Source organism: Blennius ocellaris (assembly GCF_963422515.1).
Source record: "Blennius ocellaris genome assembly, chromosome: 10".
In the NCBI taxonomy this organism is placed as follows: domain Eukaryota; kingdom Metazoa; phylum Chordata; class Actinopteri; order Blenniiformes; family Blenniidae; genus Blennius; species Blennius ocellaris.
Window position 1 is genome coordinate 13354732 of NC_137659.1, and position 27783 is coordinate 13382514.

At 42.9% G+C, this 27783-nt stretch overlaps 5 protein-coding genes across 6 annotated transcripts; 2 read left to right on the plus strand and 3 right to left on the minus strand.

The window, feature by feature from the left end:
* Positions 1-6005: 6005 nt before the first annotated feature.
* Positions 6006-7251, plus strand: dynlt5 (dynein light chain Tctex-type family member 5; the record flags this gene model as incomplete). The annotated part of the gene is made up of 4 exons (XM_080503044.1): positions 6006-6112; positions 6359-6444; positions 6839-6963; positions 7048-7251. The coding sequence occupies 4 exons, from the start codon at positions 6006-6008 to the stop codon at positions 7249-7251; spliced, it is 522 nt and encodes a 173-aa protein (XP_080359170.1).
* A 212-nt stretch (positions 7252-7463) lies between these two features.
* On the minus strand, positions 7464-7884 carry LOC308135170 (relaxin-3-like; the record flags this gene model as incomplete). Its single annotated transcript, XM_080503045.1, has 2 exons — positions 7464-7600; positions 7704-7884. The coding sequence occupies 2 exons, from the start codon at positions 7882-7884 to the stop codon at positions 7464-7466; spliced, it is 318 nt and encodes a 105-aa protein (XP_080359171.1).
* Positions 7885-9749: 1865 nt separating this feature from the next.
* Positions 9750-17799, plus strand: mier1b (mesoderm induction early response 1b, transcriptional regulator). Of its 2 annotated transcripts, none has more exons than XM_080503149.1 (12): positions 9750-9774; positions 11028-11176; positions 11467-11658; positions 11820-11949; positions 12042-12109; positions 12248-12320; positions 12425-12576; positions 12671-12752; positions 12869-12963; positions 14614-14741; positions 15094-15221; positions 15326-17799. In XM_080503149.1, exons 2-12 carry the CDS (start codon positions 11075-11077, stop codon positions 15673-15675), a joined length of 1500 nt encoding a protein of 499 aa, XP_080359275.1. In that variant the 5' UTR covers positions 9750-9774; positions 11028-11074; the 3' UTR covers positions 15676-17799. The 2 variants fall into 2 exon arrangements, with proteins under 2 accessions (XP_080359275.1, XP_080359274.1); XM_080503148.1 differs by having other exon boundaries at positions 9754-9774; positions 14695-14741.
* Positions 17800-18032: 233 nt separating this feature from the next.
* LOC308135613 (solute carrier family 35 member D2-like protein) lies at positions 18033-20901 on the minus strand. Its single transcript, XM_080503689.1, has 12 exons — positions 20703-20901; positions 20281-20314; positions 20114-20200; positions 19963-20030; positions 19814-19885; positions 19655-19723; positions 19460-19562; positions 19297-19389; positions 19135-19202; positions 18965-19043; positions 18790-18872; positions 18033-18709 (listed from the first exon to the last, which is right to left on the minus strand). The coding sequence occupies exons 1-12, from the start codon at positions 20894-20896 to the stop codon at positions 18553-18555; spliced, it is 1107 nt and encodes a 368-aa protein (XP_080359815.1). The 5' UTR covers positions 20897-20901; the 3' UTR covers positions 18033-18552.
* A 1083-nt stretch (positions 20902-21984) lies between these two features.
* On the minus strand, positions 21985-27507 carry serbp1b (SERPINE1 mRNA binding protein 1b). The gene is made up of 9 exons (XM_080503095.1): positions 27168-27507; positions 26464-26644; positions 26205-26345; positions 25845-25916; positions 25474-25548; positions 25019-25205; positions 24715-24780; positions 24294-24479; positions 21985-23646 (listed from the first exon to the last, which is right to left on the minus strand). The coding sequence occupies exons 1-9, from the start codon at positions 27421-27423 to the stop codon at positions 23587-23589; spliced, it is 1224 nt and encodes a 407-aa protein (XP_080359221.1). The 5' UTR covers positions 27424-27507; the 3' UTR covers positions 21985-23586.
* Positions 27508-27783: the final 276 nt, after the last annotated feature.

The following is a 27783-nucleotide window of genomic DNA, read 5'->3' on the forward strand; positions in this document are numbered from 1 at the left end:
AGGGAAATCCCGATTCTTTGTTCTTGTTAACTTTAAAAGTAATTATGGATTCCATCCAATTATCCAGCCTTATTTAGTGCAGTTCCATTTGTCCAACTGGCTATAACTGCAAAATGCACTGTAAAAGATAATGTGAATAGAGTAGATACTATTAAAACAATCTTAAATAAGGTGCGAAAGAGTGAAAAATTGGGGGGGGGGGGGGGGGGGGGCATGTAGTATAGGGTTGGTTTGTAAGGTATAGTTTTGGTGATATCTGACTGGCGACTCAGATCAGAATTTTATTTCCACAATGTGTGACTCTACCTTCGCTGGCCTCTGAGCAGAATCCCTTGTTCTGTGTCACGTCCTCTTCTGTCAGTTGGGAGTGAAGTCGATTCAAAATTACCTGTAGCACCGGATCAACATCAGCACTTCAGGTTTTCAGGTGCTTTTCACATGGATTTATATTTGTGCCTCAGTCCTGAGTAACCGGCACACTGAGGCATTTCATCATTGATGACCTAAAAAGCCTCAATTCCTCCAAACAGACTGGCATTGGCAGTGAAGAAGGAGCTGAGCCGTTTCTGATCTTCCTCCATCTTGTCTTGAGCATCCTGAGGCGTTCACAGACCGAGATGGAAGGACGAATTTCACAAATAGGTCCATGGTTGACCTCAGATTCTCTTTCCAGTTGGTCGAGGTGCCTAAATAAACTTTCCAGTAGCTCCTCAAATGAGTAACCTCTCTGAACTCCAGAGAAAACTGCAAGAAAAAGTTGTTTCAGCTGCTTCTGTCTGCAACCTTTTTTTTCCCTTTCAGTCATTACCTCGTGTTCATGGCTGTAGGTCAGGGAAGGAATGTGGGAGGTCCCGCAAACTTTGAGGTTTGCCTTAAAGCAACTGTATTTCTGCTGCTTTTCATGCTGATCACTCATGAATAAAACCCACAGCGGGGTGTAGATTCCATACTTTTCATGGATTTTCATTAATACTGCAGATCTTGCAGTATCTCCTTCAAACACACAGTGCACTCATCCGTCAGAATGATTACTCCTTTAACAAATGTAAAAACATTTTATTTTCATCAACGACAAATTTGTATTCTGCCCTCAGCAAATCTGTTGCTTTGCAAATTCTTGTCACAGTTTTTCCCACCTTGCTGAAGTCGTGGACCAATTGTGTCATTGTTGTGTGTTTATGGATGAACTACTTGAGGAGAAAATATAGTTTTCCTGCCCGAAGATGCCAGTCTTTGTCATTGCTCAGGAGTGAGGCACATATATAATCTTGTACTTGAATACACGCAGCACTTCGTGACTGCCAACAGTTCCGATGACATCTCATTGGGCCGACGACGAGCTGATGCTGGCCGTAAATCAGTTCTCGCTGTTTGGTGGGGAGCAAAAAACTAAAACGTGTAAATGGGGAGAGGCATCCAAGTTCTCACATTGCAGGGCTTTGTTTGGCGTTGCCGGTGTTCCAGTAGTGAAAGTTGCATTATGAGGCAATGAGGTCGGGTGAGCAGCTGCTCCTTTCACTGGAACAGTTTAGGTTATTTCGATTTGAGTTTGAAAGGTGGTTTAGACGTGATGTACAGAGTCAGATGTGTGAGTGCCATATGTCGTGGAAAATATTGAAAAGGACCTTCAAGTTTCCAGAGGGATGTTGAGGGACCTGGGCTGACGATTGTGTGAGTTGCCTTCAATGCTGCTTAAAGACTTGGCCAGTTCCACTGAAATCTTTGGTGAAATGTTTTTTCGAAGGAGTATTATCGGGTGGGAATATGGGAGTCATGAAAAGAGGCGTCTATCAAGAAGACAGCACTATTTATGTCCCCCGTTTTGTTTCCGTCTCTCTCCACCCTGATGAATAGATGTTTTATCATTTTCTAAGAGCAATATTTAAAAACTTAAGTGTATAAAGTGTACATTAAAAAAAAAGCTATGTTTCAAATATTTCTCTGGGCATATGGACGTGTCTGTGACTTGTCTTGGTTTGTTTGTTTTTTTATGTCAGCACTCATGATGAATGACAACACACAACATTTTCCTCATCTAATGTTTTACATACGGGATACTGGTGCAAAAAAAAAAAAAAAAAAAAAAAGTGTAACTGTTACTAAATAACTCCCCAACAGTGCCGCATGAAATCTGCGTTTGTCCATCACTGATCTTATTCGTGCAATACTAATTTATTGATTTAATTAAGGTCATAATTCGTGTGTTGTTGTATAAGTGTGCTATGAGAGGAAATGGTTTGCCTTTCACTGAAGCCTCCACTCTGTTTCGCTGTTGAAGCACCTTCGGAAACTCATTGTCAATAAATTTGGCATGTGTTCGTTGATGTACCCATTCCTTACATCCAATGTAGGTGTTTACATTCTCCTGTGTTTGACTCACACACAAAACACACATTCAGTTTTCTTCATAAAACAATGCATTTCTTCAGGCCATGTGTAATGTCTTTTTTTTCTGTTTAAACATCACATTATGCCGAATGTTATAATGTGTTGGTTCAGTTTGGGCCCAGATGCAACATGTTAATTCACAAAAGAAACATGTTTTTTTTCTTTTGGATTTTTCAGTTCTGTAAGTAAAACACTTATTTCTGTTAATGCTTCTAATTTTCTTTGTCTCATTTCTGACCACTCACCAATATTCAATATGGAAGGTTTCCGTAAGTTTATTCTTTCTACAATCTTCTGGCTGTACTCCTCCACTCCATTAGAATCAGAATATGCAAACATTTCATGTAAATTTCCCATCCAAAGATTTTGAAAGTGAATATATGAAAAAAAATCAATGTCATTCCTGTTTTACTTCGTAATAAAGAAGAGGAAATATGAGATATGCATCTTCAGCTTATTTGTTCAAAGATATGAAAGATATACTCGGGGTACACAGATCTTCGTGTGGAGGCATATCCCAACGGGTGGGAACTCCCAAATGTTAATAAATTAGTTTGAACAAGGTCAACTCAATTAGATTTGTGCCATGGTGAGAGCAAATCCTCGTATAATGGCTTCATGTTAGAGTTGTCGGTCTACTATTTTTCTAAAATAGTGTTTAGCATGAGCCTCTGTGAAGGATGGACTCCCTCAGCTGGACGAACAAACTCAACCCAACCCACGGTCAGTTGGGATCCACTTTTGATGAGACAAAAATAAATGGGGAAACAAAATGATTTGTTGAATAATGGATGTGAAAGTTGATGCATCCCGGCTCCTTTGGTGCTCATTAAAAGCTTATTTGAATTTTTTTACATACACTAAAACTTGGCCGACATAATAAAACTGGACACATTGTCCCATAATTTTTTCATGAACCCATAAGGATCATCGTTTTTTTTTTTTTTTTTTCCCTGGTAATTACTACATCTCCAAACTAGAAATATGAGTCGAGGACTAAATTAGACAAATGGTTGTGTGAAATAGTAATACTTTAATGAGAATGTCATTCAGTTTGTCCAGGTTCTTGTTGGAGGCGATAATCTCGCAAGACTTCAGCGTGAGACTCCACAGAGCCCGACCAATGGTTGAGCCGCGAGCCCCGGGTTGCCTTGACAACAGCGCTGTGAGTTCAGTCTGCAGGAGCTCCTGAAATCAAGAGCGCCTTGAAGCAGCCGGTGGATGGAAAAAACGATTTCAAATAGTTACATAGTATGCAAATTCCTAGTTTTGGCGATATTATATAGTATGTAAAAATAAGAAGTTAGCATTTGGAAGACAACAAATATTTACACAGTTAAATCACTGTCTTTTGAAAGTAGCCAGTTCCCTTAAGTGTAGCATTATACATCGTTTTACAACCAACACGTTATTAAACAATGTAAATACAAAGTATAGCTTTAAGAGCCAGCAAACAATTAATGAATTTTAATTATACAGCAGTTAATCTGCAGCACTTCAACAGAGAAAAGCCCAACAATTCCACAGGAGCAACAGTTGGAAGGAAAAACTCCCTTTTAAAAAAGGAGGAGACCACAGTTCTCATCATTGAAGGAACCGACAGACGTGGGGACGTGACGCCTGAGCTGAAGAGGCAATAGACCATCAGAACTTCCCTGGCAAAACTTCAACAATTAGTTTCCTCAGTTCACAAACACTCACCCGCTCTGTATTCTTCTTTAACCTCCTCAATCACCCACAATAGCTCAAAGAGCTACAGGAAATAGTAGCAGAAATCAATAAATTCACAATTGTAATGTATATACTTATCCACATGACTGACGAGATTTCCGTTTACTAAAATCACTAAAGTCACTAAAATGCAGCATCCTTGGTTTCAAGTGCAGTTTGCGCTTCGGTGATGTCGATGAGTTCTGCCACAGGTTCATGCGACTGAGATTCATTCATCCCTTCTTCAATCGTCCACATAAGCTCTGAAGCCAAAGAGTAAAATGCGAACTTGTTTTGAATAACAAGATAAATACTGAGAAAATGTCATTTTAAAACAAACAAACCATTGAGAAATCAGCACTGCATTTTCACATTATATCTGTGGAACAAAAATTACTTTACATCCAATAAACAATATATACTTTATTTTTTTGTTTCGTTAATTCAAACCGTTGTGACCATTTCATTTGGTGAATTGACTCCACAAATTGGTACAAGTGAGGTTCCACTGAAAGCACTATCCTTGCGGACGATCCTGAAGCGACGACTCGTTCAACGATGCGTGCAACTTTTTATTTTTTTTGTGTGCGTGTTTTTTTCCCTATTTCCTTACTATTTTTTTATATGCGTCGTTCAACACTTCACATCCGGGCACTCAGTGACGTCACTCCCTAGCAACGGTGGCTGCCATATTTGTTTGGGGAAAGAAAAAAAAACAAAACCACAGTCTCAACTCTCGCGAAATTCGAAATTCGTTTAGTTTGATCAGTATGCTGAAGAGTTAATGTGTGTTTTGGGGGTTAAAGTTGCAGACCTTAGTTTTTCATTGTTCCAAAGGTCAGTCACGCTGGATAAAGTGCCTGTTTTCTTATCGGCCGGGCGAAAACAGGTTGAATCTGGCAGGTGGATCGTAGCAAAAACGTCTGTCAGCACTTTGTAACGGGTAAGTTGTGCAAGCTATGTGTGCAGACTGTATGATGAAAAACACAAGCTGACTCTTCAAAGGAAAAATGAGGAATGACATTGCCTAATTTAGCAAATTACCAATACCGCTGCTCAGATTAAAAGCTTATTTAATTTGTGCAATCCAGAATTCTATTGTTGATGAAAAAGCCTTTGAATGATCTAACCTGGGACCAATTATTGGAAGAATACAAAACCTATGGATCAAAAGAACAAAAACATTTGGAATACTATTAATGAACAATATACATTAAATCAAAAACAACAGATAATGCAATGGTGTGCCTATGATTCTGAGTTCAAACCCACCAGATTGGATCACAAATTTTAATCCTGGATCACGAAAGGAATAATGATATTTTATTCATTCGGAATAAAATGGCCAATTCAAAGAATTTCAAACATAAAGGAAAGAACTTCTTCTTGAAACGTCAGGTTTTTAAGGATACCTCCAATAAAGACATTATTTTGAACATAATATTTTAAATGAAACGGAATTGAATGATCCAATATTATGCCCTTTTAAGCATTTGTAAAAAGGCTATCATGAAGTGTTGATTAATCCCTGAGCCCCCAACATACACCAATGGACGGATGTTGTTAATGAAATGTACAGGATGGAAAGGATAACTTGCTGAAGATGATTTATCTCCAAAATAATACATTTACCAACAACTGGACATCCTGTCATGTAGAACTCATTCTGTCCTCAATAAAAACAAAATGTAAATACTAAAAGAAAACACAAGCTGACTCGCAGCAGATGTGTTTCACAAACACATAACATGTCGGTGTGATTGCATAATATTTGGTAGTTGTATTCCTTTTGACAACATTTTTTTTTAAGTTAGCCTAACTCTATATCATAGCAATCCACTGTATATATTTATGCACTGAGCAAGTTTTATGTTTAGGTTATTGGCTGATTTGAAGGATAAGCTGCCATGGCTGATCCAGGCAAGGACACATTGCAAAGAAAAGAGAAGAAAAATGCCCCTTCAGAGAGAAGTCATGGAGCCAGAGGGAAAGAAAACGCTGGCAAAACTAAGGAGTAAGTAATTACAGCTCAATATCCTCTTTTTAAGATCCACACAAGTTCAAGATATTTTGCTGTCATTATACAAACATAAATAATTGTGACACTTTTATTAATGTTGTCTGATGAATATTGAAAAAAAATGCCTTGGTAAGATGTATAAAGCTGCTCTTTGCTGTTCTTAAATTAATTGTTTGGCCTCATTGGGGGCCAGTGAGTGTCTGTCAATAGTTTCCTCAATCTGATTCTGATGTCTTACAGCTCCATAAGCACCGTGTCGGGAATAGATGAACTCCACCATGAAGACATGGCGATGATTAAAACCCTGCCAAACACGTACCAACTGGGTGAGACGACACTACGCAAACACTTTAAACAACCATGTTTGATTCAGATTTAACACAATTTGTTATATTGATACTATAACCAAGTTATGAAGCTCCATCTCAAAAATGTTGAATTCAATAAAATACTTTTTTTTAGATATATATTATGCACATGAACTGAAGTGTTTCAAAGCTTTTCAATCGGTTTTATTCCTGATTTGTTCAACTTAATAATTATAGTATCTCAAAATGATAATTGATTTAACAAGGTTGGATGTTTGTTATATGAATATGTTTTAAAACTAGAGCCCATAATTATCATGATTAAAGAAAAGTCTTGAAAAGTTTTCATTCATATGTTTACAACTAATGGAAAAAAAAAATTGGGTGGTTGTTTTTCTTCTTTGCACTCCAGGACCGTTCAAACGCTTCTCCGTCTCCGCCGTCACGGAAATACTGAAGGATGTTCTCACCACTAACCTCCAGCTGGAAAAGTATGAAGTGGAGTGGTCTCGGAAAATGACCAAAACACTATCAGAGGTAAATAGGACAGCAGCTCTTTTTGAACACATTTGAAACCACTGCTTTATAGAGACTCATTCTTCACTTTGGTTTTTTTTCCAGGTGATAAAAGCCCGCGTAAAGGAACTAATGATCCCCAGATATAAAATTGTGGTCCTGGTCACCATCGGCGGGCTCACCGGGCACGGCATACAGATGAACAGCCGCTGCCTCTGGGACGCAAACAATGACACCTTCGCTTCCTACTCCTTCAAAAACAGCTCTCTGTTTGGCGTGGCAATAGTCTACGGAATCTACTTGGAATAAACTGAAAATCATACCTTTCAGTCGGATGAAAAAATTATCATCTCCATGTATTTGTCATGAAATAATATAAAAAGCAGGAATTTTCAAACCAAAGTACACGTGTTCTTTTATTTTTTTTTATTTTTGCATAGTCAAAATTTATACGACATCATTCCACAAAGTTGTCTTTCTGTGACATTTGAGTGATGGCCTCCTCGCAGTGTTTCCCCTCCTTAGCAGAGCATGGAGAGGTCGTTCCTCCGACAGCCTTGTTGACAGCACGCCGCTATCACGGCCTGGTTTTGGTCCCGCCATTGACGGCTCAGTAGCAGCACGTCTGTCGACTTCAGAGGGTCCGCTTGTCTGTGTACTGCTAAGAGATACACGCCTTTGTTCACGACAAGTTTGTGGTTTTTAATGCATTCTCGTGTTGCAAGAATAAAGCCGACATTCTCAGGGAACATTCAACTGACCTTCTGACAAAGTGTCCTCCTCGCCCGTCTGCCGTCTCCACCTGGATCCTCCACACGTGTACACCACCGCTCGCAGAAATGCTCGACCACACAGCCGTAGTGAGTTGGTGTTGTCCCGCGTCTGGAACTGTGCTGCGCAAAACACGCACAGCAGCACGACGAGCAGCAGTATAGTTCTCATGTTGTTTAACACTCAGAAAACACCCGGCGCTGCCTTATATGTACAGCCTCCAGTGAGCTATCATCCCGGGATCCCTGTGTAAATATCATCACATTATCTTTGGTGATCATCATGAGCTTTTATAGGCGGATGTCAACCTGGCCATTTGGGATGTGTGTGGGAATCCCAGCCATTGTGAAGAAGATCACTGGCTGTATTTTTTATAAATGTTAAAGAGGTTTATATTGCCGTGGAATTAGCAAAGACCTGCCTAATGGATGGCGTGAGATAACGGAAAGAGATGATTGCTCTCTACATAGCAACATAGTGGTGTGTGTGGCCATTATCAATGGCATAAATCAATGGTTCCAAGAAAAGGTTGTTGTAATTGCCGGTCAAAACTTGAGCTGTGTTGTATAGATTCACCTCAAAGTGGTTGTTACCAGCACACTATCAAATATAAAGGATGGGGCTGAGAGTAAATATATTTGAAATATTGATAGATAAATAAATAAACTTACATGCTATTACAATGCAGATGAAAGAGTTTGAATTAATACAAATTGTGAATGTATCAAGTAGAAATTTACAATAGGAGGGTGGCATTGCTTGGATAGTAGCGCAATCTTGTTTAAAGGACAACATAACTCTTGTTTGGGTTGTCCTCTGCAACAGATGTTTTTCATACAATCTTTCAGTGTCCAATAAACACATTTAAAGGTTTAAATAATGTATATGGACTTCATGCCAATGGTCATAGCACTTAATGAGACGTATTTCTTAAATTAGAAAAACATATGTTGACTAGAAGTGGTTTTGGTGTATGGAGATGTTTGATTATATGAGCAGTATAAAATTGTGTAAATGTCTATGGTTTATTTAAATAATTTATCATCAATAACTGCTCGTATAATACGGAACAGTTTATATTTGTTCATATGAGTAAAAGGTTTATCGTTGTTTTTCATGAATTTATCATGAGGAATAGTCTCGTAATATCGCAGCTCTCACGCGCTCCATACTGCGGGTGGGCGGGGCTCTACATCCGGGACTCCCGCTGACCCCTGACGTGACCCTGTAGGATTGCAAACATGGCGGAGGTAAGAAAGTGAAATAAATATTCGGGGAAATTTTTTTTTTTTATTTCTCCTTCAGCGTGGTTCGCCCGGACGAATTCATGCACCGCGTTCCTGTCGTAGCTTTCAGCCGCTGAATTTGCAACGGGCCGTTCCCACCGCTGGAGAATGATAATTTCTCCAACTCGAGCATGTTTAGTAAACTTCGGATTTAGCTAGCGCTAGCAGCGTTAGCAGCGGCGTTAGCGGAGGACTTCCAGGCTTTGTTAAAAAAACACTCAGCTCTGCCTTATGGCGATTTTAACCCGCGTCGCCCCGGGTTTTCCGTGTTTGGAAACGTGTTGCACGTTGTTTTGTGGCCATTGTTCGCCGTCCGTGGGTGTCGGGCTCAACTTGGAAGGCGCTAGCGTCAAAATAAAGCGGAATTAACTAGCAGACAAGTTGTAATGCAAGTTAGCAAGTTGGGGAGATTATCGCAGTGAGCGCCGCTTCCTCCGGCCAAATACAAGTCCAGAGCATGTCTGTACTCACGACATTGTCATTTTGTGAGATGGTCGGGTTTTCCCTGTCCGCAGGAGGCACTGACGGGACTCTTTTGTTTCTGCTCTTGTTTGAACTGCAAGTCAGCCTTTAGGGCACCAGGTCGGGCGCGCTTTTTCCTCCCCCTGAGCTCCCTCTGAGGCCAATCCTCCATTTTATTATGTCGCTCCTAAACTCAAATTTTTTTTTTTAATGCAGTTCGCGTTTTGAAATATCGATTCAATTTGATTCACGTCACCAATTTTTTTTTTTTCTTCTTCTGCTTTTCAGCCCTCCGTCGGGAATTCGAGCCCAGGTAACCTGAATAGAGCTGCATAAATCTTCCGTGGGTTGACTGAGTGAATGAAGCGGGTTGAGAAGTCTGTGGTTTACGTGCAGGACAGACACAATAACAAACAAACAATACCGATTTAAGCGTCAGTGTAAAAATACTGGCGTAGCAAATGTTTCACTAATTATGCATCCTCGTGTTTATATGTGACAATTTAAAGGGATTTTTTTTGAAAGATTGTTAATAAGTTTAACTGATCTCCATTTCCAGTTTCACACGATTCCAAACGTGAAACCACATTCAAATTGAGAAAAATTAACGTTTTGCGAATTGCAATAATTAGAACATTTTACAATTGTCTGTATGTTAAATATTTGTTATCAACAATGATCAGTTTTAAGTGACGAGAATTGGGAAAATGTGGCAAAACTTGCAGCATTTAAAAAAATAAATAAAACTAAGACAAAATGCGTCTATTTTTAAGATTTGTGGTCATCTCAATTATTTATATGTATTATTTTATAGCAATTAGTCAAATTTAAATATATCTACTTTTGATTTATCGAGGCTTCTCATATAGTTTGAAATTGTAAAAAGAATACGCAGATGAACAAACCCAACATTGAATATCAATAAATATAAAAACAGCTTTTTTCTTAAAAAAAAAAAAAAAAAGTTCTGTCATGTAAAATATAAATAAGACCAGCTTGTAATGGAAACCACTGCATGAGATGAGGAACATCCAGAAATCATTGTCTGTGGATACAGTTAATAGTAGTGAACACTGTATCATGTAAAGAATGAGCAATATGTGAACACAGTACGTTTTCTCACTGCAAAACCTCATTTTAAATGATTATCGACAAAGTGGAATAATGTGTGTGGTCCGTTTAATCAAAAATGGATCCATTATTAATTTGGATATCATATAAAGATTTCGGCTGTCAGAGATTGTGCTCGTCTTCTTGTATTATCGGTTTTTACACTATTATATTAATGATACTGTAATTTTCAAAACTGCATGTGTTTTATTGAGTACTTAATATCGTTAGATTTAAAGCATTCCTGCCTATGTGTGATGACGAAAGGATATTTACATTGCAATGAAATGGCAACGTATGCGCTATATCAATACTACAATTATCAAGGTTAATATCGTCCACTGCTCATGCAATCCGTCGTGATATGTTTATATTACAATACTGATGGCACTATTCTCAAATTTGTGGCTATGTCACTTGTTGGTCATGTTGACATGTCTCCTCTTGCCTTCTCAGGAGGTTCAGCAGGTTCCGATGACCATGATTTCGACCCTTCAGCAGACATGCTCGTCCATGACTTTGATGATGAACGCACGATGGAGGAGGAGGAAACTCTGGCAGCGTCTGATGAAGCAAATGCCAATGAGATAGAAGATCTGGCACGGGTTAGTCTCAGGACTTCTTAGTCGTACGTTTAGTTCAGAATAAGAATTATTTAGAAGAACCATCAAAACGTATTTATAAAATATCTTCATAGAAGGACATTATATTGATGGAATCAGACTTTAAGTTGACCACGAGGGCACAGGTCGAGTATTCAACTTCCAACTTCCAGCTGTACGTGAAGCTTTTCTGTAAACAGGCGACAACAGTGGTGCAGTGGAAAAGAAATACTTCAGTTCTTTTCGAGTGTGACTCTTTGGTGTTGGAACCAACGCTTCTTTTCTTTTGACAGGAGGGAGAAATGCCCATTCATGAGCTACTGAGTCTCTACGGTTATGGGGGCAGATCGCCAGCCGATGAGGATGAGGAGGAGGAGGAGGAGGAAGAACCCGAAGAAGAGGAAGATGACGAGGAAGAGGAGGAGGAGGAAGACCTCGACAACGATGAAAGCAGCAGAAGCACTGGCGAGCTGAAAAGGAATGAGGTTTGTTTTGTGTATCACTTGTTGATAAAGTTTCATGAGGCTCAGTAAAGTAGTTTGTCCTGTGGGACTCACGGGTTTCTATGTTTTGCATTTAGAATATTTAAAAAAGGGGCCCTTTTTCACATGTGTTCCTACGTGTTTTTTTCCCCGTGTTTTCTTAGAGTGATGATGTTAAGAACTCATCAGGACAGGGCACTGAGACCCCGGCAATATGCGAAGGTCGCACACGCTCAGTGAGATCACTCGGCACAGTCGACCTCATCCGTCCTCAGAAACTCAAATACTTTGAAAGTATGTGGGCAGTCTCCTTTTCGCAAGTTACAACGCCGCAGGTTTTACTTTGAGATTTACATCTGATTTACAAGTGTCTTGTTGTTCTGAAGGTAGCAATGATGCCGAGGAAGAGTCGGATGAAGATGAGGACTATGTCCCGTCTGAGGACTGGAAAAAGGTTTGGTGTTACTCAAGTCCTGAGGATTTTTACTGTACTGTTGACTTTTTCATACAAAATGTAACTCACTATTTAAAAACGACACCTTGGAGCAGACATTCTACAGTGGCGGTCTCACCAGTGTTTTTCCCCTCACAGGAGATTATGGTGGGCTCAATGTACCAGGCAGAAACGCCAGTGGGCCTCTGTAAATACAAAGAGAATGAAAGAGGTGAGCAGTGTGGTTTTCTTCCACTGGAAGTGGAGATCAACTTGAGGTGGGCCACTGGGTACAGATTTAATGTTTTAAATGTTTTTTTTTTCTCTAAACCTTAGTTTATGAAAACGATGACCAGTTGTTATGGAACCCGGAGTGTCTTCCTGAAGGCAAAGTGGTGGAGTTTCTGACCGAAGCGTCGAGGCGGACGGGAGATGAGAGGGGAGTGGATGCAATCCCAGAGGGATCCCATATCAAAGACAATGAACAGGTGAGAACAGATCAGTCACAAACAAAACCCATCACTTCACAGTCCTGCAGTGGATCGGATGGGTGAACTTTGTTTCTGTCTTCTTTCCCTGCAGGCGTTGTATGAGCTAGTAAAGTGTGACTTTGACACAGATGAAGCTTTAAGAAGACTAAGGTTTAATGTAAAGGCAGCCAGAGGTAAGCGGAGCTCTGCTCAGATTACTCCCGTCATGAACTGTACTTGACTTGTTGAAGATTTTGTTCTGAAGATTTGACTGCAGATGTGGAATTAACACTCTTCTTCTCTGAAACAGAAGAGTTATCTGTCTGGACTGAAGAGGAATGTAGAAATTTTGAGCAAGGACTAAAAGCTTATGGGAAAGACTTTCATTTAATACAGGCCAACAAGGTAAGAGGAGCGTTTAGAAATCCTAATATTGAACTCTCTGTAATTGTGACTGTATCATACACTCTTATGATATTTCCCCCCCTGTGGCACCGCATTATGTAATAATGGTGCAATGTGTAATAATGTAATACATTTTTAACCCATTATGTAATAACGCTACAGTTTATAATTATCTGCCACATTTTATAATGACTTGTTGCATATTGCAACAGTTATTATAAAATGTGGGTGTTCTGCTTTCTTTTAAGAAAATGTAAGAATTTTGTGCATTATGTAATACATTTTGCCCTTTACCCATATACATGGTTCTATGTTTAGTAATGGTTAACAATTACGATTCAGTTGGACGAGAATTATATGTCACTCTTGCTTTTGCTCATGTCCTGCCAACATAACAATGGTAGAAAGCAGGACTCTAAATCAAGTTTAAATGTTTAGATGGGCTGTCATTGTGGCTGGTTACAAGCCAATCAGAGTTTCCAGCAGCCATTTCTGTTTTCTTGAAGAAATGAGCCCAGATTGTTCAATGCCACTGAGTGCATTTAATCATTTAACCCACATTTTCTAACTGCTGCAATATGTAACAAGTTATTACAAAATGCTGCAAAGTTTATTAGAAAATGCTTTCAAGAATTTTATTGCAAAATGTAGCATTATTACATAATGAGTTGAAAGTGTATGTTGTTATATATTGCACCATTATTATACAAGGTGGCACTAGACACCTTAAACGGTCTCCTACATAAGTATCAATCATATTAAAAATCAATCATGATATTGGAAACATTGAAGTTGGAGCCAAACTGCAACTTGGAAGTAGAAAGTGGAAAACCCTTTTCCAGTCTTGAATTCACTCCCATTCACAGCACCTCTTAAAAATGCAAAACCATGTGGACATTAAATGTCTACTAACGATGGAGACAATTGCAAGATGTGGCTGGAATCTGGGTTTTCTCATGTTTATGTTTATTGAACAGAACACTCTACTTAAAAGTGTCACTGTGGTGGAACGGCTCAGAACTCTGCTCACTTAAAACTGAGGAAAGTGAACTTAATCCCAGAAAAATGTAGCTTAATTCAATCTCCCCAAGGCTTTGCCTGCTCTTGTCAAATTGAGATTTTCTGACCACAAGAAACCACAAGAAGAGCATTTAAAAAGATCTGAGGTGAAATTTGAAACCAGCCATTGCTTTCATTTTGTAGCGTCCTGCTTTAGTTTTCCTGAGAAAGCCGTGGTTTTCACCAGCATTTGGTTTCACAATAATGATTTGACATTAGAGGTCAGCCGACTGCAAACGGAGGCGTTTAGTTTAATTTAACTACAATAAGGTTTTTTTTCTGATTTAATTATTAATCCATGATTCTAAAGTGTTTGATTTAAATCTTGTGTCTACTGCGTACAACCCAATATGTAAAAATTGAAAAGAATCATAAGAGTTGTGTTTGTATTGATGTGATGTTTCATTTTCTTTCTGTTTGAGACAAATCAAATTCCGTCCTGAAAATGTTTGAACGTCCCAATGATTTTGACTTTTTGTCCAGTGCAGTGCTTTTGATTTGTCTCTTCTGTGCACATGTTGAATTTGTGTTGAAACTGTTGAGGCGATGGTAATAATGGTGATTTCATGTCTGCTGAATTAAATCTTTCAGGTGAGAACTAGGTCTGTAGGAGAATGTGTGGCCTTTTATTACATGTGGAAGAAGTCTGAGCGTTATGATTTCTTTGCACAGCAAACCAGACTTGGGAAAAGGAAATACAACCTTCATCCCGGTGTCACGTAAGTCTTAAGTAAATACATGCCGATGTAAGCAAAATATACTTAGGATGTACTTTCTGTCACTTTTATTCTACTTTGCGGGTCACAGCTAGCACATTTAGCTAAAATGCGGATGTAAGCCAGTTCGTTTTAAAGCTTCACAGTGAATTTTTTTCGATTTATTACAAATACTGAAGTAAGTGAAAGCTCAGGAGTCGGTGAACTCGTATTGAATGTGGCCCGTGTTCAGTATTACATGAAAAACATCTGTTGTGAATGTTTAGGGGTGTGAAAAAAACAAAGTGTAAAATGAAGCATAATGAAGAGTGGAAGCTGCATTGTGACCACGCGTCTGCTGCTGTGTGTCGTTCAGAGACTATATGGACAGATTACTGGACGAGACGGAGAGTGCGACGTCCAGCAGAGCTGCGTCGCCTCCTCCCACCACGTCCAGCAGCAGCACCAGTCACTCTGAGAGGGAAGACAGCAGCAGTCAGAACGGTGAGCTGACGGAACACAAGCGACACGTACCAGTTTGCCGTCTGGATTGAGGGACTGACCCGAGGCCTACGAGCAGCACATTCACTCTTCCTCTTCGTCGACAGGTATCGCGAGCCACAATTCGTGTCACCCAGTAGAGGGCGCTCAGCCGCCCGCGGCGAACCAAGTCAAAGCTGAGGGAGTTCAGTCCAACGGGCCCTCTCACCCGGCAGCGGACGCTCTTCCTCCTCTTCCTCCTCCTCCTCCGCCCCCACCGGCTTCAGACAACAACTCCAACGGCTGCAGCCAGCCCCCCGCGCCTAACCACGACACAAACGGCTCTCTGGAGCCTCTGCTCGACCACAGAGACACAGCAGCTGCAGCGGCGCCCGACAGGCCGGCCAAGAGGTGCCGGACAGAGGCAGAACAAGTGGGCCAAAGTGAGATGGAAGCATCCAGAACACAGGAGAATTGAAGGCTCCGGAGCGGGCCTGGATCCACTCAAGACTGAAAAACTTTGACCACCAGTGGGTAGGTCGGAGGGATCAGAGGACAGAAACTCAGCCAAAGTTCCAATATGTAAGATTAAGTAATGCCAGTTTTTTTTTTTTTTTTTTTTCTAATGTGGGGTGGCAGTAGTGAGTCACTGTAGCATTCACACTCCCAAGCCGCTCATTGTAATAGAGGTCCGACGACGTTCTGGAAACAAAAATCTGTTGGTGCAGAATGAGGAACTTTGTGGTTGAAAGCGCGAGTTCACAAAGTTAAGCCAGAATTACGGTCTGCTGTTTTCCTAACAATGGCATTACAGAGTTGCTGTCGGTTTCTGATCAACGACATTTGCTGAGAGGCTCCTCGACTCACTTTTTAGGAACACAGAACAAGAGAAGTCAGCGCAGCTGATAAATGACACGGGGAGGGTTTTTTTGCTGCGGTGTGTGCGTGTTCTCCAGAGTTTCTTTCTGCGTGACCAGGGGGGGGGGGGACTCGTCTCTTCCCTGCGGGACGGATTCCAGAGGAACCAGGTCCTGTTCTGAACTGTGGATGTGACTGACTGGTTTATTCATGTTCAGTATCGTCTTCACCGTTCTGCTGGTAGACAACAGCCAATATGTACAAGTACAAGTAAAAGTTTCTTATTATAGGTTAGGACTCCCCCCCCCCCCCCCAGAGGAATCGGGTGGTAATTAACAGGGAGCTTCTTAAAGGGTGCGATTAGTAACCAGCAGTCTTCACCTGCGAGTAGAGCACACGCCTGATAAAACTTTAATCCCACCACATCCGTTCAGCGGACCTCTGACGTGACGTCCTGACTGTTGTTAAACTTAACACACTTACATATTGTACCTTTTGTGAGGGGGGGGGGTGTCACTGAAAGTCGCAGCAGCAGTCACTCGTCACTCGAACCCTTTTGTCCAGTCTGTACTGACCGCCCGCACAGCTGATCCCAAAGTACCACAGCGAGATTGTGTCCTGCAAAGCATCTCCTCCCCGTCACCCCGAGTCCCTGTTTGGACACTTAAGTGACTAAATTTTTGCCAAGAATCCCCCTCCCCCCACCCTCCCTATTTGTACTTAAAGAACTCACCTGTGATATTTTTTTACACAAGAGATATTTATATTTTTTGACACAAGAAGAAGAAGAAAAATCTAAATCTAATGATAGGTCATTGCCGTTCGAGCCGATTGTTTGCTGTCGAGGCTCTTAACACAACCGGACGCGTTTTCTAATGGTTATGTGCTTAAGTTGTTTGAAGATGCAGCGTCGGCGGCGGAAACGAGAGGAGTCGCGGTGCCGTCACTCGCTCACTGTAGTTGCACTTTGATTGTATGTTTCTCATCCGTACCGATGAGTGGCGTCAGAAGCCAGCAGAAACTCATTGTCACTCCGTCGTCTCCTCGTCTTTACAGAGCTGTTTGTCTCTGGGAAATAAACCGGCGGGCTCGTCCTCCCGCAGGTTTGTTTGTGTCAAGCAGCTGACATCAGTGATGTCCTGTATTATAACTCATGTAGAAGATCTCTGTATTTTTGGATTTTCATAGTCAGTGCTTTGCTCAACTTTGTTTTTACTAGACAGAATGTGATTTTTTTTTTTTTTATGTAAAGTTTGTATAGATTTCTTACTTTGAGCAGCTGGTACTTTTTTTCCCTTTTCTTTTCTTTTTTAAATATATAACTGTTCATCTCTGTATTCTGGGGTCTTCCTCATCGGCTGTGCTCTTTATCGGGGAAACGTCACCAATGTTTCTCCAAGATGGATGTAATAAATTAAAGTAGCCATTCCAGTTTCGCTCTGCTTGTTGGCAGTACTCTGCATTCCTGTGTGACCCCCACTGACTTTCTACCAATATTTCCCGTCTCTCCAGGGGGGGTGGCTTCAGAGCAGAGGGGGCAGAACATGGAAGACCTTAGCCGTTTTTTTTTTTTTTTGGTACAGCAGCTGTTCAGCTTCATGCTTCAATGTTTGGATTTCAGAAATTATTCGGCAGTGATCTTTTTACCTCTGTAAATGATGACTTGGATTAAACTGAAGTGTAATTCCATGACTGGATTTGAATGGAATAACATTGGCTATATTTAATAAATGTATTAATGAACTCCAGTTTGTCATGTCATGTCAATGATGCAGAAAGACACGAGGCAGATGAACAAGTTGATTTCAAGATATATTTTTATAAAGTCAGTTCTTTAAAATCTGGAAATTATAAAAATTAAGAAATGCAGTACTTTTAAACAGTTAGAAGGTCCTTCACATTTATGTGCGTGTGTATATATATATATATATATATATACACACACACACATACAGTGCATGATGTGTGCTGGTTGGAGTTCTTGGGCCTTCATGCCTTTTCTGTTGAATGAGATGAGACATGTTAGTTCACGATACTGCAACATTACAAACAAAGCTTTAAAATAGTTATTACTCCCACATCACGGCAGAAATATCCCCAGTTTGAAGCCTGGAGTTTCCATGTTTTCCCTGTCCATGCAGAGGTTTCCTCCCACAGTTCAAAAAATGTGTTTGAGGTCAACTGGTGACTTTACTGTCCCGTCAGTGTGAATGTGTGCGGTTTCGTTTGCCCTGTGATGGACTGGTGACCTGCTTTCTTCCAGTGCAAGCTGGACGGGGGAGTGGCATAGAAGATCAATGTTCATTAAGTCCAAGATAACCTGATAAAGAGGCTTCTCTATATTTCACAGTAATCAAACTGTTTCAATCTGCACAGAAGCTTTAGGTCCCTCCCTCCAACACATCTGGCTTTTCTATGGAGGGTGATGATGACAAACATTAGATTTGCTTATTGAAGCAGGGAGACATTAAGTGTCCCACAGCTCCACTGTGTTGTACTAAAACAACAAAGGAGCAGGTGCTAACTGGTTAGCTTGTAAATATCCTCCACAGATCTTTATAAAGACTTTCTGGTGATTATTTATTTTCTCTCTTTCCTTACTTGTGTGTTCTTGTGCAAAGGTGATGTAGGAGTACACCAGGCTTCCAGCAATGCTGTGAGACACAGACGACACATTAAGATACATTTTTTTAAAAACAACCGGAACACTGCCTAACAGCTGGACTGGTCTCACCTGATGTTCAGACCTACGAAGTTGGTCCAGGTGAATATGTAGTCTCCGCCAAACACCATCCCCATGTACGTCACAACGACATTCTGAGCAATTGCACAAAAACGAGAGTCACTTCACACACTCTGTGCACAACGAGGGGATCGGCCGCCGAGGGAGGGGGGGGAGGGAGGGTTACCTTAATGCAGCCTATGATGGAGGTGGTGAGTGCAGAGTTGTGCTGCGTGCACAGCATGATGGAGTACATCAAAATGAAGCTAGGAGAGAGAGAGACGCGTCAAAGAGCAGTGAGACACGGACAGCGTCGTGGGGATATCACCTGCACGCATGCACTTGAGGATACTTTACCCCATGACACAAGAGAGCACAAACTGCACGACAAACAGCCAATCAGACCAGCCATCATACTCCCATCCCTGCACACACACACACACACACACAAATAACGCCACTGACTCACAATGTCGCACAACTCGATTACTCACACTCCTCAGCACTGGGAAAACTTACCACACGCAAGTCCCCGGAGTAGTAGGCATACGCCACGGTGGGGAAAATCATTATTAGAGCATTGTAATAAAGAAGTCCATATTTGCCCAGCTCCTGTGGAAAAGAGCAGAATATTAGTGTTTCTGTACTCAGGCTGAGGTGTAATTTTGGCGTCACTGCTCACCTTAGAGTCCAGTTTCTGTTTGACGTACACGCCGTTGGCAGCCGTCAGGATGTTATTCAGCATTACAAATACGTATCCTTCGAGGTCAAAGGCCAAATCGGCACTACAAGACAGCGAAAGGCCGCAGAAAGGCTGAGATATACGTGGCGATACATGCAGCCTGGTCAGGAGGCTGGAATATCTTGACAATCTCACCTGGCTGCGACAAAAGCCCCCAAAATCATAGTGAACACTGTCATTTTAATAGTCGTAGAGAAAGTTTTTCTGTGATAAAGAGGAAGAAAAAAAAGATAGACACTCAAGTCACTGAAATCGCTGATTGAAATTGAAGCAATGTGCATAAAGAAGACATACTTCAGCAGGAGGCCTTCGAACACCATGGTGAGGAAGATGCTGAACCTTCTCAAAACGGTAAACATGGGCAAACTGAGGGAGGAGAAAATACAGCGTCTTAGCTTTGAGGGCTCATTTGAAGCCATTGAGAAGTACCAACAAGCTCTCACTTTAGTCGCTGTGTCCCAAACAGTCCTGATATTTGATTCCCAACATATAAAAGAGGCAGCGGAAACATCTGGTGGAAAAAAAGGATTACATATCATTATGAGAGTACATCGTGAATGTGGTCTTGAACACACTCCGCACGGGGCTCCTCACCTTGCCTGGTATGCTCAAATCTGTATCTGGAAAAGAAATGACACCCAGCATCTTGCCGGTCCTCAGGACGACGATCGTAGCCAACATCTACATCAAATGACACACACGGTGTTAGCCCCATGGGCCTCGGGAATGAAAACATTAGCCGAGAGTGAACAGACGCATACCTGGCCGATGCCAACGCACGTGGATGATGGAAATCTGTAAAACGGTTTTGAAAAATGAACTCGCAGAACATTTAAAATCTGTTCGATTGGGACATTACTTGTGAGGAGACTGAACAATCCACTGCACCACTGTGTCACACAAGTCAGATTTACTCTTGGCAGTTCCAATGTCATGATAAATCGTGTTCTCGTGCAAAACCGTGAACGTTTTTAAAGTAATACAATAAAAGAACAAAAAGTTTTGTAGCTTGGTAAGATTAAATCATTCCAAACATTACACAAATATATTTTAGTGTAAACATATGTTTTTCTTTGTTCTTTTTTTTGTTTCGTACCATGTTTTTGTCATGTCCTGGAACGAACAAACAAACCACCCTGGGAAGTTGCACGCGCCACGCCCACATGGACTCTGAACTTTTTACCTGTAGTTGGTCAGGACGCTCTTGTTGACGACCACGATGAGAAACGAGCTGACTCCGTAAAGTCCAGCCGCCAACAGCTTGACGGCCACGGCCGAGGAGTCTCCCGGTGGTCCGGCGCGCGGCATGGACGTTTCTCCATCACCTGGTGGCTTCCTGCGCTCAGACTCCGCTCGACGCTTCAGACGCGCCGCCATTCTTCTTCTTCTTCTTCTTCTACTACTACTATTACTGCTACTACTTCTTCTTCTTTGATTGCGTAACGGCGGATGCGGGCAATACTAGCACACTACCGCCACCCTCCTGAGAAAATAAATAAATACAATATTGTTCCTTTATGTTGAATTGGGTTTAATTTCTTCTTCGTTTGGTCTTAAAGCCTATAACTGTTCTGTAAAATGTGCTTCGCTGTGTTCCTTCACATTAAGCCTTCAACATATATTTATTTAAATTGTATTGTTCTATTCGGTATAGTAACTTTCTTCTAGTCATGATCTTTTTTGATTTAATGATGTAAAATAATTCTACTAATGTTGTCAATGTCTCACTCTGTTCCTGCGGCGTTCTAACTGGGTCGTCCAGTTTCCTCCCCACAGATCAAAAAAAATCTCAGGATAATGGATTACTGCTAGGTGGAGCAGTGGTTATCACTCTCGCGTCATAGCAAGAAGTCCACTGGCTCATATACAGGCTGGGCCTTTCTGTGTTGAATTTGCATGTTCTCTCTCCGTCGGTTTCCTCTCGTAACTCCATTTCGAATACCACTGGGTTTTCTTAACCTTTTCCTACAAAAACCTCTGCAGATCTTGATGCATTCCACTGCAGGGCCCATAAAATACCACCATTGCAGGGGACTGTACAGCTTTGCTGGGATTACCTGGATTACCCACACTGTTGTGATTCAAACCAACAAAGACTGCTTATCGTTGTGACGTGACGGAACACACCGCAGCCTCATTCTGTTGAAGCAATAAAGACTCGGCAGCGTGTTTGTTTACACCTTTAAAATCACAGCATTGATTGGAAACAACCCAACAGCCATCAACAGGATACATGTAACACCTCTAAAACAATTTATTAGAACAGGGATGTTTGCAGAGAAAGTTTCATCGTCATGTGGCTCAAACAGTCCTACGAGGGAAAAAAGAAAAAAGAAAAAGAAGAAGCTCCAGCCGTCTATCAGTGCATCACCAGCGAGTCGTTTCAGAGCAAACACGTAAAGCTTTAAATTCACTCCAAGTCTTCAGTGTAACCCCCCCCCCCCCCCGACCCCCACCCCCCCACTGGGAAACATAACCACTTCATTAACAGAAAAGAAATGCTCACTGGAAACGCTGACACAGGGGGCTGAAAGCATGGTTAGCTTACGTTACATTCTGTAGCTCGTGATTGTTCCACAATAACAAGCCGACATTTCTTTCAGACAAATTATGCATCGATGCTTCATCACTGAGCAAAAAAAAGAAGAAAAAAAAAAGCAACCCAAAAAACAGCAACTATGTCAAAAAAAAAATAATAATAATAATAATAAAAAGAAAAAAACAATCACCAGAGGACTGGTGTTGATAAAAACCAGGTGCTGCAAAATCGGAAACGCAGAGGAGACACTTCCAAGAGTGAGATATGTCCATGGTCTACCCATCATCATCCTCCTCACCTTCATCTCAACACCCGCTTCTCAATCCCACAGTATGAACTACTTCAGAAAACTTGCAGCCTATTGATAGAGAATGGCAAGTTTATAGCAGAGGAATACTTCTAAGTAACTAGCTGTCCAATCACTCAAGTCACACAGCTTGCAGCACACAAACAGGCTTTCTTGTTCGCACACACACTCGCACACACGCACACACAAACAATACATCCTTAACAAAAATTACAATATTTGCTCAGTGGTCCTGAAGAAGAAGTACAGTCTGTATGACCTAGAAGGACCAGCCTAAAGATACATTGGGCCCCGGGACACCCTGAAAACACAGGTAGCACATGTCTGGATCAGGGGGTACAAAGCGATACTAACCACTGGTCCACCAAAAAATTAAATAAAATAAAGGCAAAGCTATCAAAAAATAATAAAATAAAATGGAAAAGAGGCATTCACTTTCACTGCACAACAAGCAGAAAAAAAAAAAAAAAAAAACCAAGCCAAGTAGGAAGTCACTTTGCCTGGTTACCCATCCAGAATTTGTGCCTCGCAAAAAGGAATGGGCAGTCAGGAGCCGAGTAATTACACTTTAAAAAGCATGTTAAGCCATACTTTAGACATCTAATACGCATTTCCTATGTAGTGCTACCACATCAGTGTGTCTTACTGGGAAGGAAAAAAAGCTCCAGTAGAAATTTTCTTTTTTTTTTAACAAATATGACCTCATAAATACTGAGCTGAAGTCATGAGGAAAATAAAAATAAAAGCACAACAGCTTCGAGGGGGGAGGGAGGAGACACACACACACTTCAACCTAACTGCAGAAATGCATCAAATCAAAGCAGCACAAAAAGATCAACGAAGTATGCATGATCTCTGGAAGAAGAAAAAAAAAAAGAAAAGAAAAGAAAAAAAAAAAAAGGAAAATGTATGAAAACATCCCTGCTTTCATGTCCCTAAATACAAAACTTCAGTGTAACAAGAGGTCCTTTTCCTGCCTTTTTTTTTTTTCCGTCATTTGTTCTCCTTTAAAACAGGTAAAATTTGAGTCCTCTGGTGGTGTGAGTGGTATGGGATGACTGTCTTGGTTTTTTTTGTTTTTTGTCATTAAACTTTTTTTTTTCCTCTCTCTCTCTCTCGTTGTTTTCTTATATACTTGAAGATGTGGTAAGCATGCAAGCCTCGTAGAGGAGGGGCCCCCGGAAGGGCTGATGGGTGGGCTGGTGGTGGAAGAGGAGGCCCTCAGGCCAGGGCTGGGAAAGCCTCGGGATCGTCCACGTTGGGGACTGACACTCCACTGGCCTGCAGGGAGCAAAGCACAACGACGAACCATTAACAAGAGCTGCAAGCTTCCCCGTTGGATCCAAAACCTTTCTACCTTTACACGGCGTTACAAAATACAACAGTGATTTCGGTTACAGTGTAGATGCTGGCAGATCTCGCAAATCTATGGGACCCAGTGATTCCAAAAAGCCAAAGTTCGTCATAAAGCCCTTAAAAAAAGAGATCAGATATATTTTTCATTTGTATTCAGGATAAGCAGCAGTTCTTTTTGTTTTCCACTCAGATAAGAGTTTTAATCGGCACTAAAATGCAACAGCCAGAATAACTCCACAATTCAATTAATTAATTCAAATAAAACACTCGTTACTCGAGGGCACAAAAAATAAGTAATTGACAGAATTAAAACTTTACTCTGGTGTATTTCGTCATCTTTTGCATGTCACAGACCCACGCCGTTAAAAGATGACGTGACTTCTCTAAAAAAGATGCGAGAAACCAACGGCGTGGGTCCCACTGTGCTCGGCCAGCGGAGAATGTGTTATTTCAGAGGCCGCACGCTTTCAAGTCAGTGCTTTCACAGCCTTTGTGGAGCCACCGAGCTCCGTCTTTTGTGAGGCACGCTACAAACTTTTGTCCTTCCAACAACAGCGAGCTTTAGCGATTACCTTTTCGGAGCGTCCTCCCCCGCGTGCCGTCCTGTTGCCTCCCCCGCCGCGGCCCCCCCTGCCGCCGCGCGCGCCCCCGCGCCCGCGGCCGGGGCGCCCCAGGTCTCCGAAGTTAATCTCCAGCTGGGATGTGATGTCGTTGGCTGGTTTACGGAAATGGTGGTCGCTGGACTCGTCGGGGGTGCCCTGCGAGGTAAAACAAGTCACAGCAGGCAGATTAGAGGTGATCTGAACGGGGATGGCCCATAAAGTGCTTATTAATCATTTCCTGAGTGAATTCCGCGACTCTCCATTCTGCCAGGAATCCCCAACATAGAAGAGCAACAATCCATCACTGCGCTCGGTATTTGTTGGTGCTCGTCATTAAACGGGCAAAAAGCTTTACTGAGCAACAGCGAACGAAAGAAAGAAAAGCAGGCACCTTGTGGTAAAGAGTCGGCGTCTCTACTTCCGTCTCTGCGGAGTCAATCAAAGCGCCGACAGGCCTCTGGAAATCAAACACAAGAGTTATTTTTAGAAGCAAGTGACCTCCACAACACACCAGCAGCAATTTCAGAAACAACTATACAGCGACGATCTATTTAACATGCTGCTCATAGAGAAGAGGAACGACGGCGTCTCCGTGAATTAAAGACAACAGGCACAAAGCTCAGGTGTTAAAACTTCAGAGGACATAAAGTCTAATGAGTGGAGGGGAAAAAAAAGAAAAAATCGTTTTGCCTCACCTCAGTCACATCCTCGCTCTTAGACTTGTGCAGCACGTATCCCTTCTTCCATTGGCTGTCGGCGCCCTCGTTGGGCTTGCGGATGTTGAACTCCACCTTGGTGCGCTCTTTGTCCTGCATGGCCTTCCACTCGTCCAGGGTCATCTCTCGGGGGCCTTCGGTTTTCACTTCTTCGACCTCGTTCTCCCTGGAATGCCCGCACACAACGACAACAATGTAGGCCCTTAAAACCTCAAACTGCCAATCCTCTTACCTCTATACATGCTCTCCTAATCCCGCGGCCAAAGGGTCACTGACAATGTTTATCTCGTTTGCACTAGAGCTCTTTGACGGCCACGTGCGGAAACTATATTTACAAAATCAATAAAAACCAGTGTGATCAAAAGGGGGGGGGGCACGCGCTAAGAAGCGGGGACAACTTTAAACGGACATACTGATTAGAAATGGATTCTCACTTGTTCTCAGAGCCGGCGGGGGCAGTTTCCTCGCCCTCCGGAGTCGTCTCGGGAGCCGCAGTCTGTTCAGCCTCGCTGCGAATTGGAGACGGGCAGCTGCTGTGTCAAGTCTGTTCGGCAGCCTCAAGTCAAAACATTGCCACGCTTGCCCAAACAACCTCTACAAACACTTGCCGCAATCAACTACTTCAGGATGTCACACCTGCAGTCTTATCACCGCCACCGCCAAAACTCCTTCTAGTACCAAAAATAGAACCTGCTCCGGAGCCTGTGCACAGCGAAGTTTTGCACAAACATCATCGGCGCTTCGCGATCCCGCCGGCAGTACATTCTCACACAAACGGGCCGTGTGTCACTTTGTGAGAACCCACCTCACTTCATCCTTCACGTTGCCCCAGTTGTGCGAGCCGCCGCCGCCACGCTTCTCCTCGCTCTTCTGGTTGCTGAGGGGGAAAGAAAAAAAAAAAAAAAAAAGGAAAACCAGTCACACAATCATGACACCGGTCTGAAAACGTGGGATCGGCAGCAGTGAGGAGAGGGTCTTATCCCAGCAGGCATGTGTTTGGTGTGAAAAGTAGATTATGGTTTGGGAAAAGCCGAACCGGGGAACAATCCGACACGTCATTAACAAATACTTGAGATACCATGCAAAGTGTTCAGCTCTCGTAGAGACTGTATTGCACGGCGCCGAGGGACTCGTGCTTCGAGGTCTCCGTTCACGGCTGACTCACGATTTGTCACTGGCACTGTGTCTGTCGAAGTCTCGTTTCCCACGCGAGTCGAAGCCCTCTCCACGGCCCATGCCCCGTCCTCTTCCACCACGCCCACCCCGGCCGCCACCACGCCCTCTGGGGGGTCGGTCTCCAGAAGGCCTGAGGGACACAAACTTCGACTTAGAAAGCAATAATCGTTGGGAGGACCGTTTCAACGACGGCCGCCCCGATCCTGTCATCGCGTGTTTGTATGTGCTCTTCGTCGCCGTCCACTCACTTGTCTGCAGGGAAGTCGCCGCCACCTTCAGGCTTGTCCTCGGCGGGCTTCTCGAAGCGGCGCTCACGGGGAGGTCGCCGGTCCGGCCTCTTGTCTCCGGACCGACCCTCGCCCTGCCCACCCTGGTGTTGGGGTCCAGACTGGCCCTGCTGGTCCGGCCTCCTGCCCACCCGCCTGATGCCTGCAGAGAGAGAGAGAGAGAAAGAGAGAGAGAGAGAGAGAGAGGAGAGAGTTGGTTCTGTGCCATACAGAAACACTCTATAATAAGCCTTGTTTTCAAAGTTGCTTAACGGCACAAATTCCTTTTAAGACCAAGTGTAAACACCGCGGAGTGTCTGCACGGTGCACAGCGCCTTTGTGCTGCACACATGTGGAGGATCTCCCATGGTGCTCTGCACAGCCCGAGCATCCTCCAGCAGGCAGTAACCCAACACTGGGATGTGAGCAGAAAACCGTGTCTGCGACACTCATCAGGACCGGCTGCTGGCTGCACGGCTCTCCGGGGCTCAACACCGTCAGTATGCGACCTCTCCTCCGGTAAGGAGGACCGGGTCATGTTGACCTCATGCTGGGCTCCGCGGTGACCAGTAGCATCAGCATCAGCAGCAGCAGCTAACGTTGCTAACAGAGGATGCACATGACAGCAGAAAAGCTCTAAATAAACACACAGCGCGCTCGCGCCGCCCCGCAGGTGCTGCTCTTACCTTCTTTCTTCAGGGGAACCGGCGCCTGGGACTCTTCCTTCTTGTCCAGCAGCGGGTTTTTTCTGTCCTTCTGTGACTCCTTCTTCGGCTGCTTGGCGGCTTGCGCCGCGGTCTTGGTGGACCCAGCGGCGGCCCCCTCCTTCTTCTTGTTTTCTGCGGCTTTCAGGATCTCGAACGGGTCGGACTCGTCGTCCAATAACTGGTCGAACCGGTTGGTCACGACGCAGCCGAAGCCTTCCTGCAGGTGTCCGGGCATGATGGCGCCCCTTCAGCGGGATTCACCTCCGATTCTACGAGGCTTGATGCGACCGAATCGCTGGATGCTGCCACAAGATGGCTGGGAGAGCTGCCCCTTCTCTTCCGGTGCGAGCACCATCCGGGACACCGCGGCGCGCACCAATCTGAGCACGCGGCAGCACAATGTTTTTATTTATGAGGGGGGCGGGGTGGGGGGGGGGGGGGGGGGGGGGGTGGAGGGGTGTAAAAGGTGATGCCACCATGTCCGAGACCATGCATGATCGCTTTTCATGTGTACATCATGAGGCAGATACCAATTAAATGTGTTTCTCGTATAAATGTTTTATCACACCATGAAAGATGCGGAAAATAGACATGT